General features: G+C 52.5%; 6 protein-coding genes across 7 annotated transcripts; 3 read left to right on the top strand and 3 right to left on the bottom strand.

Annotated features, from left to right (window-relative positions):
• The first annotated feature begins 60 nt into the window (after positions 1–60).
• On the top strand, positions 61–2,473 carry PV05_08967. Of its 2 annotated transcripts, XM_013458518.1 has the most exons (3): positions 61–382; positions 437–498; positions 551–2,473. In XM_013458518.1, the coding sequence occupies exons 1-3, from the start codon at positions 172–174 to the stop codon at positions 2,321–2,323; spliced, it is 2,046 nt and encodes a 681-aa protein (XP_013313972.1). In that variant the 5' UTR covers positions 61–171; the 3' UTR covers positions 2,324–2,473. The 2 variants fall into 2 exon arrangements, with proteins under 2 accessions (XP_013313972.1, XP_013313973.1); XM_013458519.1 differs by having other exon boundaries at positions 61–498.
• A 937-nt stretch (positions 2,474–3,410) lies between these two features.
• Positions 3,411–6,125, top strand: PV05_08966 (uncharacterized protein; the record flags this gene model as incomplete). The annotated part of the gene is made up of 1 exon (XM_013458517.1): positions 3,411–6,125. The coding sequence occupies one exon, from the start codon at positions 3,411–3,413 to the stop codon at positions 6,123–6,125; it is 2,715 nt and encodes a 904-aa protein (XP_013313971.1).
• Positions 6,126–6,225: 100 nt separating this feature from the next.
• Positions 6,226–10,540, bottom strand: PV05_08965 (uncharacterized protein). The gene is made up of 2 exons (XM_013458516.1): positions 10,270–10,540; positions 6,226–10,217 (listed from the first exon to the last, which is right to left on the bottom strand). The coding sequence occupies exons 1-2, from the start codon at positions 10,348–10,350 to the stop codon at positions 6,345–6,347; spliced, it is 3,954 nt and encodes a 1,317-aa protein (XP_013313970.1). The 5' UTR covers positions 10,351–10,540; the 3' UTR covers positions 6,226–6,344.
• A 130-nt stretch (positions 10,541–10,670) lies between these two features.
• On the top strand, positions 10,671–11,767 carry PV05_08964 (uncharacterized protein). The gene is made up of 2 exons (XM_013458515.1): positions 10,671–10,794; positions 10,859–11,767. Exons 1-2 carry the CDS (start codon positions 10,767–10,769, stop codon positions 11,560–11,562), a joined length of 732 nt encoding a protein of 243 aa, XP_013313969.1. The 5' UTR covers positions 10,671–10,766; the 3' UTR covers positions 11,563–11,767.
• Positions 11,595–13,088, bottom strand: PV05_08963 (uncharacterized protein; the record flags this gene model as incomplete). The annotated part of the gene is made up of 3 exons (XM_013458514.1): positions 11,595–12,316; positions 12,367–12,592; positions 12,987–13,088. 3 exons carry the CDS (start codon positions 13,086–13,088, stop codon positions 11,595–11,597), a joined length of 1,050 nt encoding a protein of 349 aa, XP_013313968.1.
• A 400-nt stretch (positions 13,089–13,488) lies between these two features.
• Positions 13,489–14,938, bottom strand: PV05_08962 (uncharacterized protein; the record flags this gene model as incomplete). The annotated part of the gene is made up of 3 exons (XM_013458513.1): positions 13,489–14,436; positions 14,490–14,686; positions 14,737–14,938. The coding sequence occupies 3 exons, from the start codon at positions 14,936–14,938 to the stop codon at positions 13,489–13,491; spliced, it is 1,347 nt and encodes a 448-aa protein (XP_013313967.1).
• Positions 14,939–15,270: the final 332 nt, after the last annotated feature.

The following is a 15,270-nucleotide window of genomic DNA, read 5'->3' as shown; positions in this document are numbered from 1 at the left end:
TCGGTGAAATGAATCAAGCAATGCGCAGCATGTTTGCTGCTGGCACACCTACCTGGTATTCTTCTTTCTTTGTCTGCCAAACACCACACATTCTCTGCAAAATCTTCTCCGACTTCTCACCTCTTCGCCTTCTCTCCATCTTCCTGACCTCCTCTGCAAATCCCATTCAAAATGCCCCCGCCGGGCTACGTGTTTCGCGATGGTGGAGCGACTCCTCCAGCAGAAGAGATGCCAGACTCTGAATTCCGTCAACGAGTTACTGCAGCCACAAAACCAGTGACCGCAACTGCACAGGCTCCCCTGGGTCAAAATACCACTACAAGCCACCAACTGGCCACCGGTGCGGGTGATCATGAAGTCCTGGGGACGGCTCAAAAGGCTGGTAAGGAGGACCGCACCACTAATCTGGGATGGCAAGCCAACGCTGTGGGTGTAGATACTTTGGTGGGTGGACTGCCCAATGAAGACCTGTGGACGTTGGTGAGGAGGTTCAACAAGGCAAGTATAATAAGAGACAACTGTCAGCGGACAAAGCTGATCGCGCGACTAGCAAATGTACCATGTTAAAGCCATCCCTCAAGCTCCGCCCGGTGGACTGGATCTGAACATCGCAGATGAGGACGACTTCTCGCCCGACAAACTGCGTGCCAGCATCGAGCGGCTGTACATGACTGTCATTGTGGGCTTCATTGCGTTTGGCAAACACATTGCAAGACTGAGATCATGGCGGGAACCTCGTCGGACAATTGCCTTCGCGACCGTCTATTTTCTGGCTTGGATCTTTGACTTTATTGTTCCCGTGATGTTGACCACAATCATCGTCCTCATCACAGTACCGCGGTCTCGCTCCATCCTCTTTCCTCCTGCACCAATCGCCCTGGTCAACCACAAGACAGGGGGTGTTCAGAAACCCAAAGCCGGAGTGCTTGGTAGCACCGACAGTGTGACTGGCGCACCTGAGAAATACAAGGGCGAAGCGGTTGAGCAAGAAGCTAGCAACCTTGTCAACGGTATTGCTTCGGTCGCCATTTCGAGTGCTGCAGGTCGCCATGACCAATCCAACCCGGACGAGGAGGGAGGTAGTAAGACTCTGGATAAGAACATGCCTGACCCGACTCAAATTGCTACTTCAACAGCCGATGCTTCTTCAGCGGCGCAGGGCGGAACTCCGGAAAAGGCTCATGACAAGACGAAGCAACCCATGGAGGAGGCCGTCTGGGCAAAGATGCGTCCTGCAATGCACGCCATTGGGGATATCGCGGATGTGTGGGAACGTTTTGCCAATGCCTTGTCACCTACACCACCATTTGAGCAGAACAAGCGCTTGCAATTGGGGGCCATCTTTGTTCCTGTGCTGCTTCTGTCGTTGTTCGTCAAATCACAATGGGTCGTCAAGGGTACGACGTTCTTCACTGGCTTCGCGTTCTTCTCGGATCCACTGATGCAACGAGGCATTCAGCTGTTGAACGAAAAGGTCCCCGACTGGCCGAAATACCTCGAGCTTCGGAACACACTCCTCAAAGGTGTACCTACCAATGCCCAACTTACCATTACCTTGCTCCGCATTGGCGAAGCCAATCGGGCTCCCTTGCCACCTCCACCGAGATCAGATCAACCTCCCCCAGATAAGCCGGCGGAGGACGTTGACAAGCACGCAATCACCGAGAACGGGCTTGATGCGTCACACGCTGAGATTGAAGATGCCATTACTGTCGACCAACCAAGTAGCGAAGAAGCTGTACATGGTGAAGAACAAACGAAGAAGAAAGGAGGCTTCGGCGCCAAGATACTGTCTGCCTTCAAGCATACTACTGCTGGGGGCGTCGAGACCAAGCTTACAGTAGACTCTGCTAAAGCTGCACTTGGTTCTCATCATGCCAAGGAGAAGCTGGGCGTGTTGCCCACTCGTGCTGAGATGCAGAAGAAACCGGTCGAAGGACCAGTCGAATTCCGAGGACGGTACAACGGTCGCAAGGGTGCCGTGTATGTCGACAGTTCGGTATCTCCTGCCAACGGCAGGAGACCTGCCTCGCCGTGTGTCTACTTCACGACACATCTTGATGGGCACGAGGTGGTCGAGAGCATGCCCCGAGATCCGGACTTTGCGGTGTCGATTGCTGATATCGCGGAGATCAAGAAGGTCGGTGGTCTGGGATGGAAGGGGAAGATCGTGGTTGGGTGGGCGACGAGCAGAGAGGTCAAGGATGGGATTGAGATTGTGACGAAAGATGGGAGGAGATACCGTGCTATGGCTCTTGCGGAGAGAGATGAGCTGTTCAATCGTCTGGTGGCGATGGGCCAGCAGGTTTGGGAGAGTTATTGATTTGATGGAGGTTGAGAACAAGACATCTATTACGATCAGTCCAACAGTACGGAGTATGAGCACATCAATGATTGATACGAGACTCGAATCATTCATTTCGCTTTGCTCTGTGGCTTATCAGAAGAATGAATACCCCGTGGTCGATCCCAAGTCGTCGCTACCCCTTTGTACTTGTACTGTATGGCCCATGCTCATTGATGGCCCATGATGACCCATGATGACCCTTGATGGTCCCCACTATCGGTGTGTGTTGCTCAACAAAGACAAGCGCAATCTGGTGGCTCGGCTTGATCATCATCTCATCAAACCCCTGGGTGTTTCAAAACATCGACCACTTTTTTCTCTCACTTGCCTCCATCTCAAAGCATTCTCCTAGGGCCGCGTGTATCTCCATGCACGTACGCAGTACTCGTAGTAGAGTGGCATTTCTGGGGGACCAGTCTCAAAGCTTGAAAATCAGCTTTGTCGATTCGCCGAGTCCAGTCTCCAGCTTGACTACGGACTACGGAGTACCGAAGAGAACAATCGATTTCACGATTGCTATTTTACTTGTACACTAGCAATCGCTGGCTCAACTCGGTTCTGGCGATTCGAAATCACCACTTCTACTACTTGTATGATACGGCCAGGCCAAAGCCGCCTTCGATACCGAAAATGATGTCCCCTGGGCCATACTCGTATCAGGTTCGACTGGACCCATGCCGACCTAGGTACTAATCCATGCACAGTGGATCTTCTCGTCTCCCCTTCCAGATTTCTTGGTCCTCGTATCAGAGACTCTGGAAGCACATGTTCATGGAGATGGAAGACGTACGCAACCACGCTCTCACGTACTCGACCACGTACACCACCTTTCGTGTTGCTTTTTGCTTGTTGCTTGCTGCCCAGCAGGTGCCCAGAACAACCTTGGAAGGTGGGAAATGATCTTGTCCTATCCATATCCATTCTCATCGCCATTATTGCTCGGGAGGATGACCTGTTGAAGTGTGTGCCTTTTCTCCCTTCTGCCATTTTATCGGCGTCCCTGTTGTTTTTTGTTAGTGTTGTCGTCCAGATCTGATTCCCACGTCTCCTGTCCTCTTTTCATATGCGCTTGCTCTTTGCCACTCCAGCCACCTCCCTCGCTGCCGCAACTGCAATCGCAACCGCAAGCCCTGTGTACAGTCCTCTACCTCTACAGCAGTCATTGACCACAGAACCATGTGCCCGAGTGAGCGCCTCGAGCGCCTCCTACCTGGCCGCCACGCCTACAGGTATTTTGTTCCTTCTTTCGCCCGCCTCCGAATCCCCTATGCGATTAAGTAACGTGCTTACCAAGACACAACCAGCAACCGCCGCCATCGTCGATGGAGCCCTCTTTCACGAATGCCTCCAGTCCATCCCACTCAACCAATCCGCAGCCTTGGACCTGGTGCACTCTCTAGAACCATACGTCGAACTCCAAACAACACTTGACTACCTGGCCGATCCACCTCATAACTGGCCCCATCCACCTGTCGACATCAAAGCACGTCTACAAACGCTGGTCGACGATGTGACATGCGGAAATGGAAACTACACCACAGAATACGACTTTCAAGCCGCCCTGTACAGAATCTTCCTCTCGGCCCGTGACGGCCATTTCTCCTTCATCCCAGACCTCTTCGATGTAGCAGCGTTCAAGATCCCAGGCGTGAGCCTTGTGTCCATATCACCGGACGGAAACGCACCACCGCATGTGTACTTTCAATCCGACATCGTCGAACACACCGTCACGGATGACGGGTTTCCCGCTCTGACATTGATCGGCAATGAGGAGGATCCGGCATACTATGCACCGTCGCCGATAATCAGCATCAACGGCATCGATACTGCTGCTTACCTGTCCGCCGCACTCGACGAACTACCAATTCCTTTCCATGACGCAGATGCAGCGTATAATTTCCTCTTCTTCGAGATCGCACAGACCGTCCAGTTCGGCGACCAGGCCGGGCAGGGCGCGTTTCCGAACCCCATATTCTACCCCGGTCCGGAAAGGATCTTTGGACTGGCTAATGGAAGCACAACCAGCATTCGGACGGTGGCAGAAATTCACGCGCATGCCGACTTTGACGGTGTCAAGGACGGTATTTCTGCGTACAGGAAGTTCTGCGTCCGTGATAAACCTGTGTCCAGAATGGAGGGTGTCTCATCGCCATCACCGTCGCTGCCAACATCAACAGCCCAGATAGCAGATATGGAGTTGGGGCGTGACAGTCCACAGGCGACACCGAATCTGATACCCTTAGCCTTCCCGCTGTACCCATCGTTGCCGACCGTGATGGACAAGGCGGGCCGCGTCGCTGGATACCATCTCAACGACACAGCGGTGCTGGTCATACTTGATTTTGCCGTGCAAGACGAGAGCGAGGACGACCCATCCGACTTCCAAGACACGATCGCTCGATTCCTGGAACTGTGCAAAAGAAAAGGCCAAAAAAGACTGATCATCGACCTTTTTGCCAACGGCGGCGGGACGCTCGAGTTAGGTATCGACACGGCTGTGCAGATATTTCCGGCCATCGAGCCGGTCGTGTACGGCAACATGCGTGCCTCACAGGTCCTCTATGATCTCGGACGACGGGGAAATTCTCGATTCGATGACGACTACCAGCCTGCGTCGAGGGGGTTGTTTGATGTCAGATCATTATTAAACGCGGACGGTCAGGGTTGGACGGACTGGCACGAACTTTTCGAGCAGCCGGGCTTCTTATCGCTATACAACGAGCGCGGCAAGAACGAGCGCCAGTACATACAGGAGCGCAACCACACTCACATACACGAGCACGAGCACGAACACGAGCATGGCAATTTCGACTCCGAGTTCGAGTGCGAGTCCGCCTCCAACCCGGAACGACAAAGAAACCTGAAGCTCCTAACGCAGACATTCCAATTCAACCTCACGGCGACATCTCCCCCTGGCCTGCACATGCACATGGCGCGAAAAGCCGACAACGGTCTAGCCCAACCCGAATCCGTACGCGAACCCGTCGCCGTCTTCGCCCCCGAGAATGTCGTCCTCGTCACCGACGGCTACTGCGCGAGTACATGCGCCGTCTTCGTCGAGCTGTTGACGACGATGACGACGGCACGACGAGAACAGCAACAACAACACGTTCGTGATGGTCATGGTCATGGTCATACTCGTGGCCGGGTACGGACCTTGGCCGTCGGTGGACGATCACGACGGCAGCCGAAGGGTCATGACGACGACAAGATGGAAATGGAAATGGAAATGGAAAAGCTGCTGGGGGAGCAAATGCAGGACCGGATGCAAAGCAAAATGCAAATAGTAGGAGCAACAAAAGGAGCGGCGTTCTGGAGTTTTGGCGAAATTTTAAACGGCGCGGAAAATGCGATGCGAGACCGAGGCCAGATTGCAAATGCAAAACAAAACTTTACAGACCTCCCACTTCGACGAACAATGTCCCCCGGCGCCGCGGGTGTGAACGGTGTAAATCACATCCGTAGTCCTCTTGCCCTTTCCACGGTGGCCCCGGACAGACTTCATGGACTTCACAGTCCACAACGACGCCAGGGCGACGGTGGCGACGGTGACGAGCAGGCACAAGAAGAAGAAGAAGAAGAACCTGAAACGACAGCCAAGGTCAAGGTTAAAGTCAAGGCTAAGATCAAAGAAGAAGGAAGTGTGCCTGCACATCTACCGCTGCAATTTACCAGAAAGGATGCGGATTTCCACCTCTTTCACACAAGGGAGACGTTGGTCAGGAAGGACGTGCTCTGGAAAAGAGTGAGGGATGTTGTCTTTGGAGACAACTCGTGACGTGACAAGACAACTGTCACCATCCAAGGGTACCTTTATGGCGAACCCTGAAAAGGGAAAAGGGAAAAGGGAAAAGGGAACACCAAGAAAATAGCAGTACTCCGTGTAGAAAGGACATGATAAAGGGCCATAACCCGCAATCACTAAACGTTAGAATGATACAGTACAACCACATCCAAACAGGCTTCCCTTACTGTACTACCTAGGTACTCAGCCTTCTCAGAAGCCAAAATTATCCAACAAACTATTCGCACTCGGTTCCACAAACTGGGTAGGTGGAGGCGGCGGCTTCTTCTCCGGCTGGACCTTTGGCCTGTTCTCCTCGTCTTCCTCTTTCTCGAGCTCGAAAAATGTCTTTCGCCTCTGCAATTGCAACTTTGGCGAACCGGGTCCCCCGGGAGCAGGTTCTTCCGACCGCACAGGCCCAAAGTCCCGACTCTCCTGCACAAACTCCCAGTCTCGAACCAATGCCAGAGCAAGCACGTCGCAGCCCATACGCATATACTGGCGCACGCAGCGCATGACAAAGGACCATTCACTTTTGCCGCTGACGACGTTACGCCATTTGTTCTGCTTGACGAACTGCGCGCGCAGTTGCTGATACAAAACCGCCAGCAAAGGGTCATTGGCTGTGTAACTGAGCGATCCAACCATAGTTCCCTCGACTTTGTCCAGTGGCATTCCCACCACTGTGTGAACAGGATGAACGAGGACCTGGATCGCCTCTTCCGGGCGACTGAGGATTGAATATGCCCAACTAGCCATCCATCTACCCTGTTCGCTTTCCACGGCTCGTGGCAGGATGGCCTGCTCTACTAATCTGGTCAAGATTGACGAACCTGATTCTGCGTTGTATACCCGTGCAATGGCGATGGCGAGCTGGACATCCTTTAGCTGGTGAATACACACGTTCACCGCATCCCAGAGGCTGTCAGCAAGCAAGAAGAATGCTGCAGCATAATGGAAGCGCCGCTTACTGAGAAGGGCGTAAGCGTTCTTCAATGCCGTCGACTTCCATCTTGGCTCGTGGAAGTTGTTGGCCAAAAGCTTGAGTGTGTTTTCTCTTTCTCGGACTCCAACCGTCATCCGCCAAAGACCTTGAAGGACGTTCTTCTTTTTCAGCGCCAGATAGTACAGTGAGCAGTCGGCCGGATTGCGATCTTCACGCTTGGTGAATTCAGCGCGGCCAACGTTTTCCATCTGCAGGCGCAGAGATTCTAGGTCGGATAGCCAGTAGAAGAGACCTGACTTTTGTGCAGCCTCCCATGTCAATTTCCCACCGTGGAATCGTGTTACAATGTCTACCAGGACCTCCTGCGACGTGCTCAGAGATGCAAACACGATGGCGCTCCAGGACACCTGCGTGTCATCGGAAGTAAATAACGCCTGAAGATAGCGCTGACCATTAATATCGACAGAGTGCTCTTGTTTCTCCAAGCAGCAGCATGCCTCGATTTGCTTGATGAGTCGGGTCTGCTCTGTTGGATTCAGCTGCCGCAGCTCCTGCTTCTTCAGATTCTCGAGCAAGTTGTCAGAAATTTCCGAGATAGATTGTTCTTCGACATTGCCATTGACCCCGTTTGATAGACGGTTTGAGTTGCCATAGGGTTGATCTAATGAGTCTTTGTTCATGATGTTGTCCAGTGGAAGATCCAGGAAGCTCGGCAAGCTGTCACCTTCGCTGAAGAATTTCAGTTTGCGCTGCAGGCGAAGGATGATATGTCTGCAAGTTATCAATCCTCCAATAGCAGTCAACAAAGAGATAATCGTCGGATGAAATATGGGCAATACCGCGTTGACCAGCGACATCACATCAAATGCAGAATCAGTCGAAATTCGCCTTTCAACATCTTTTAGGGGTTCGGCGTTCTCGTTGTGATGACTCTTTGCGTAGCCTTTGAAGACCAATAGCTGGATACCCGAACCTACGACCAGGTCACCGCTTCTAAGCCAGCACAAGTCACCGACCCGATGGGTTGTAAAGTCTCTTATTCGAATATGTCGCAGGTCCACCCATGCATTTTCGAGCCTCGGATAGGGATATCTGATCTGACAAAGGACAACGATATGATAGTCGAAGCACACAGCCAGGAGGGCTTGACCCTGAGGCGAGACGGCCCACGCAAATGTTTTGATGGTGTCGGTCCCATCTAACTCATGCTGGTACTCCCAGGAGCCTGTTTTGGCGTCCCAGATGCTAAGGCTCGTACTATCATCGTTGACCACCACGATCTTGCCGTATCCGCTGGCGCTCATGGCCGTAGGCTTCTCTATGTTGGTGTCAAATAGGGCTCCGGAGAACAAAAAAGGCTTGTTCGAATCAGGCTCTTCCTGAGATTTGACCATTTCGAGCGAACGATTTTTGGCTAAGGCTGCAGTAAAACCCAATGCATTGGTTGCGCGAGGATCAGCAGGACGGTCATTCGTGCTCATGTTGTCGCATATCGAAACTCTGGAGTTGAACCGATTCTGGACATGCAGTTTCACATCTCCAAGGGGCCGTATCATCTCGTGAAAGCCATTGCTCACGTTCGACGCACCATCTTTCACTGGCAAGAGGAATTCCCAAGCTTCTGCCATTCCGTCCGGGACATAGCCAACAATTACACGACTCGTCAGTGCTCGTTCACTCGAAACCCGACTTTGAGTGATACGCTCTGGTATGCGCCGTGTATCGAGTTCCAACGTACCAAGTCGGTTGGCCTTGGCATGTCGGACATCCCACAGTTCGAGGCTATGTGTGGTCAAGACCGCCGCATATCTTCCCCGGGATAGCACAATGGCATCCTTGATATCAGCCCCGACCGCCAAGGAGCTCCGGCGAAGTAGCGCCGCGGTGTTGTCGTCTCCAGAATGCTGCCAAACGCTCGCTTGGCCTTCATCCGTTGCAGAAAGCATGATATTGCCTGCAAGATTGCGGACGATCCGGTGTATGGGAGCGCTATGGCCGGCCAGGGATGATATTAATCGTGTGCGATCTTTTCTGATGGCGGTATCGAATAGGTGTGTGATCTGACTGTCGTACCAGTCGATGTCGCCAGCAAAGGAGTGTAGTAATATCGACAAAGACGAACGGGTTGCGCCGCCCGCAAAAATGCAGAACTGGACATAGTCTTCCAGAGGATCACTCAATTGCGGAACGTGGATATTCAGCCCGTCCACATGGCTGACGTGAAAGACAGACGAGATTTTATTTTTGTAGCCAGCGTTCTCTAGGCCCCATACTGACATATGGCCAAGTCCGTCAAGAACGATACAGATCTCGGGGCTCCGGTTGGCAATTTCGATTAGATGCTCGAGTGCATGATCTCGAGTGCCAGGGCTGGATGTTTGTACGGCCTGTTCGGTGGCTATCGAGAAGTCTCGACTGTCGATGATGAATGCATAGCGTTTAGTGCTCATGGAGTTCACACTCAACCTCCGTGGTTGTATGGATGCATTCATGTCAATGTCGCCCACTTGTTGCAAAAATGATAGTGCGTGAGGATCAAACGTCGTCCATGCCCGGATGTGGTTGTCCGAGCAGAAGGTATATAGAAGGTTATCCAGATTCTGTTCTAGATACCATGGTTTTCGCCAGTGTAAGTTCGTGACCGCCGCTGGATGTGGTAGGTAGGAGACATCGAACCTGGCACTTTCGGCCTCGTACGAAAGCCTCCTCCAGATCTTGACGAGTCTGTCATACTGTCCGACTGAAGCAATGAGGCTGCTGTCCGGTGACAGAGATGCAAGGGCAGTCGGATAGGCAAGGTCTTCTTCCCAGGTGATTCTGGGAGAGCCTGTTTCCGGGATGAACCAGAGAACCAGCCTTGTGCCGCCAACCAGCAGTTCCTCTGACGAGCCCCAAGACAACGAAGTCACTTGGATGTCGTTTATGTGCGTCAATTCATGTATTTGTACCCATCTGATAACACCCTCTTCTCGCCCGACGGGCCTGTAGATGTATACGTGTTCGGCATCGCAGAGGGTTATTCGGCCGGTCGCCTCATCAATGGCTATCGCAGCGAGGGACTCGACAGTATCGACGTAGATTGTTTGGAGGATGGTCTGGGGCCCGCTGAGGACGACGGCGGCATTGCCGGAGACGTAGGCCTGTATTTCCGGTTGGAATTGGACTTGAGACAACACAGGGAGGGACACTCACAACAAGACGGAGGCCATCCCAATGCGCAGTACTGAGAGCCTGCCGCTTCGACTGGGGTCGGCCAGGCAGGATGGCTCGCATATGAGGAAAGGAAACGGTGGAGTGGTCAAGAGCTCATTGACATGCTCAGAGGATGAAGCTCCTTGGATCAGGCATCGATGGAGGATTTTCACTCAGTCCGCAGAGGATGATGAATGTATTTGCGTCGACACCGTGATCCGTAGAAGCCTTGAGAAAGTGAATCTAAAGCATCTGATATGCAGCTTGTATCACATGTTTTGCGTTGCGAATAATTCTCCGCGTCAGAGGAAATGTGACAGGGATGTGAGGGATCCTGGCGGTTAGCCTGGTGAGCCTCGATTGGGCTGCGTCACGCAAGGCAGCCTTGCCGGACGACCTCGACTACCTGATGCACGAAAGCACTGCCATCGACGAGGTTACCACTCGTCTCATTCAATACTACCAGAAGACACTGCTGCAATCTTACTTTCCCTACAATGGCTCAGAAGACGTATATTCCCCTTGGTAAGGAGCCTCAATCACCTGTAGGTGTGCCTTTTGCTACACAAACCACTGACTCCCCATCCAGAGAATAACCCTGAAGTTATGACCAAGTTGGCACATGAACTAGGTCTCTCATCAACGCTTGCTTTTCAAGATGCATATAGCCTGACGGAACCGGATTTGGTGGCAATCCTCCCCAGACCGGCAAATGCCCTTCTATTCATCTACCCATGTACAGAGCACAGTGAGGCATACTATGCCCGAGTGAATGAGGCAGAACCAGACTATCAAGGCTCAGGACCTGATGAGCCCGTCATGTTCTACTATCAGACGATTCACCATGCTTGTGGGCTAATAGGACTCTTGCATTGCATTACCAATGGAACTGCCGCCGATCTCATTCAGCGCGACAGTGACCTCGATAAGTTTGTAAAGGAAGCACTACCCCTCCCACCAACAGAGAGGGCCCAATATCTTCATGACTCAGATGTTTTGGAGAAAGCTCACGCCACCGCTGCACAGGCAGGCGACAGCACGGCTCCTCCTTTGGGCGAGGATCCTGGCCATGCTTTCATTGCTTTCGTCAAGGGTAAGGATGGCCATCTATGGGAATTGGAAGGTAGAAGGAAAGGCCCGGTCGATCTTGGACAGCTCGGAGAGGATGAAGATGTGTTGAGTGAGAAAGCACTGAATATGGGACCACTTCCGTTCATCAAGCGCGAAGAGGCAGCCGGAAGCGGCGTGCTGCGGTTCAGCTGCACCGTCCTTGGACCCAGCATAGACGCTTGATTTTGGCCTCTGAAAGCCATGGTTACCGCCGTTCAGGTCGTCAGGAGAAATTCTGGGCTCTTCAGGTCCACCCAGCCCAGGTTTGGCTCACTCTGCTTCCAGCCAAGGCGTTCTTGCACAATTTTCGAATAGGTCTTCACCTCCTCAATCGGGTAGGACAAGAATGAAATTTCTTCCTGTCTATGCACTCCGGTGCATGAAAACATGGCATGGACGGTCCTGCTTTCTCGTTGCCCTTCCTTCGCAGTGCCTAGCGGCTTGTCGTATGCGCCGCCACCGTGGTATAGTGAGCCCAACATGATGAATGCTTCACCCATCTGCATCTCAGCATCTACTACGCCTTGGCTACCGTCGGCACCAAAGTCTGGCATATCGTCACCCCATAGGTGGCTACCTGGCACAACTCTTGTGGCGCCATTCGCTTTTGATGTGTTGCACGCTGGTACAAACAGGCCCAGCAGCATGTCTCGACCATTTTCGTAGGACTTTACTCTGGTGTGACGTGCGTGATGGTTCTTGTCGTCCCGATGGAGGCCTTGAGCGGATGTTCCAGGTGGGATGTCAAAGGTAATTGAGATTGACAGCAGTGGATGGCTGGTCGTCGTCAAGGGTTTATCTCCGTACCAGTGCGTTGTATTCAGTGCCAGGAAACGCTCGCAGAGGTTTTGGTAGATCGGGTCGGCGAAGAACTTTTCACGCACGGTTGGACTCCGGCCAATGAGCCGTGTTACTGTCTTGGTCTTGCCTTGCAAGGCTGGGACTATGTCAGAGATCGGAACGCATGCTAGAAAAAGGAAAACCTACCACCAACTACTGCGCCTTCGTCCTCGTCTCCCAGGAAAGGTCTGACTTCTTCATCTGCTTGCCTCAACGTGGCCTCATCCGTAAAATCCTTGATAATCACACAGCCATCCTGTTCTAAGGCTTCAATAAAGAGTGACAGTGGAGCTGAGCGGGATAGTCGCTTGACACGAGCCGCTGGTAGATGCTCGGTCGGTTTCTTTGACTCGAATGCAAGTCGCCTTGCTTGCTGCAAAACGTACGCCATCAGTCAACTATGCTCCAAACCGAGTTGGACACTGGCTGTGAGGTTTCCTCATACACCGCCTTCCAGATTTGGGAAGCAGACATTGATATAAACACGGGAAACGCCCAAACATTCGCCTAAAAAGATCCTTGGTACTTACCACTATAAATTCTCCCATATTTTACGAGATATATTCCTCGGTATCACAGGTGTTGGTGGTTGTGCGAAGTCGACGTGGTACTATCGCTGGTGCGATTGTTTGGCTGTTCTCACACCACACGGTTCTTAGAAATTCTCTCTCAGCAAGGTAGGGAGGTCGAGGAGGGATAACTAAGACTTTATCCCCAGACAAGTATAGCGGGCTCTTCCGTGTCACTTGGCGTCCGCCAGCACTGACCGGAGTGGTGCGCGCTGACTGTTGCTTGAATCCATCCCGTCCTTTTGCATAGGCGGCGACTATATTCAGACCTTGGTTCCCGGCACCGGCTAGTTCGGACATGATGGTCCTTGTAAGAATATGGATGGTCTGAACTGTTCGCTTGGGAGTATTCGGAGAGCCTGACCGACAGGACCCATATGGACGGGGAACTCCGTGGGCAAGCATGATCGAGATAAGTTGCCGCGAAGGTTGTGATCTTTCAAAAAGCACGGGCATTTCGACCCGCTGCACCGTCGTTGTTCTGTAGGACTGAGCGTGCAAGGCTGAAACATCATGTAGGCTGCTGTTGAATCGTTGTCGGGAAGGAGTCAGCGAACCGTCCTCGATATGTTATCTGCTTCGGAATTTTCCGTCGTTACTTGTAAGGTCGCGGGGAGAGACACCGTTGACCATTCTAAGCCGTCACTCTTGAACCGATAACCGGACATCAACAAGAAATCGTCTGGCTCGTCGACGTAAGTCATGACACGAGACCAAGGACTTTGCCAGCCACTCGATCCCACTCAGAATCCCACCGGTGCTTGCTTTCGAGTCTTGCACCCTCTCGAAGGAGCACGAGTTGCTTGGAGTCGGGATCGAGTACTTCGCGCAGGATATCAGCCAGTCCCTCAGCACTGTCGAAACCCCTGCCGTTCACGTTCTCGGTGACCAGTTCTGGCCATGCTGGAAATTTGCTCCAGCCTGCCACAGGAAGACCGGCTCCAAACATGTCGACCACTTTCATCGGCAGATCAACTCCGCTGCTACTTGTGTGCAAGGACACACCCAGATCTGCCGATCCTAGTAGGAGAGCATAATCTTCGAATGAGAGCCAGTCGGTGTAGATGTTGACCATCTCCAGGGCGTCACCACTGCGTAGCTTCTGAATCTTATCCAGGTAATGCTGTTTGAGCGGACCTTTACCAGTGATGACCACGGCAAGTTCTGGTAGCTGAGGATGAGAAGATGTAGCGCTCGCCGAGTAGCTGCAAAGGGCGTCCAGGAAAAGTCCAAAATCTTCGTCTGCCGTCCAAGACGTTGACGAGACAACGAGCCTTACTTTTCTGTCGATGATGGCATTAAAATGTTCTGACAAAGGTGTATATCTCTGCAGGAACGCGATGCGCTCTGAATCCGCAAGAGGCTGATACAGATTCGCTGGCCGGTCATGAAGAGTCAGAATTGGTGCTCCGATTGCCATGTCCGACTTGAGGACTGTAGCCATGGCGTTCGTGACGGTGAAGTTGGCATTGGCGGCTCTTGCAAGGACGGTCTCGTACAATTTCGACGCTTTAACCATGGGATGACCGAATCCCAGTTTAAGGGCTAAGATGGAATAGCCAAAGTTGTGCCAGTCTACGACTAGTCTTGTGTTTCGGAAAAAGCAAATGATCGTGACAACCAGGAGGGTGGGAATAGAAGGTGGATTCTATGAGCCATATCATGTCAGTGCAAGTATTGAAGAGATTACTAGTTGCCTACCTGGACCAGCATCCACTTCGAGGCTGGAACGGAGTAACCCAAGGTACGCCAGAGATGCCATGTCTGCAGTAGTACCTTTACCGGCCCAAAGGCCAGAAACAGAAGCTTGTTGCTTGTTTGTAGTACGCGTGGTGCAGGTGGTAGTGGCACGATAGTCACATTGGAATGTGCAACCAGCTCTGGCAATGGTTCTGTGTCTACGCTTTTGTCAGAGTCTTCTAATATGTCACCATTTCAACAGAAATACCTCGATAGCCGACGAGATGGACAGATCCTCCATGATCAGCTATGCTTAGAGCATGATACTGCATCCGGGGACTTCGGCCCAGATCGCCAAGGACCACGACTTGGACGGTGCATTTTTGATCGGCCGGATCTCGTTGAGAGGGAGCAAGCAACAAGACCACTGTGATTAAGGTGGAAATGATCACCAGCAGGGTCAACAGCATTATGGTGTCTGTCGATTGTGCCCAAAGGAGCCTCGTTGGCGTCTATCTTCGCGAGATGTGGTGGGCATAGAAGACACCTTTCACAGCCACGACCTTTCACATGAAGACCAGCGATTCAGTGACGTCTAAGAGACGGATTCGGTTAGGCGCCGGATCTCGAAAAAAGGGGCTTCACTAGGCGCGACTCAGGCACCAACAGGCACCACACAGGGCACCACACAGGCACCGCACCCCCTTGGCTCTGGCGCTCGCTGATCCGCAAACACATGCGCCATGCAGCTGGACCTGTGTTCCACTTCCACCACTTCCCACCAGAGAAAAACGTCTGTGCC

This window comes from Exophiala xenobiotica, assembly GCF_000835505.1.
Source record: "Exophiala xenobiotica strain CBS 118157 unplaced genomic scaffold supercont1.5, whole genome shotgun sequence".
Taxonomy (NCBI): domain Eukaryota; kingdom Fungi; phylum Ascomycota; class Eurotiomycetes; order Chaetothyriales; family Herpotrichiellaceae; genus Exophiala; species Exophiala xenobiotica.
The sequence above is the reverse complement of the archived record's forward strand: the minus strand, read 5'-3'. Positions and strand labels throughout refer to the sequence as shown.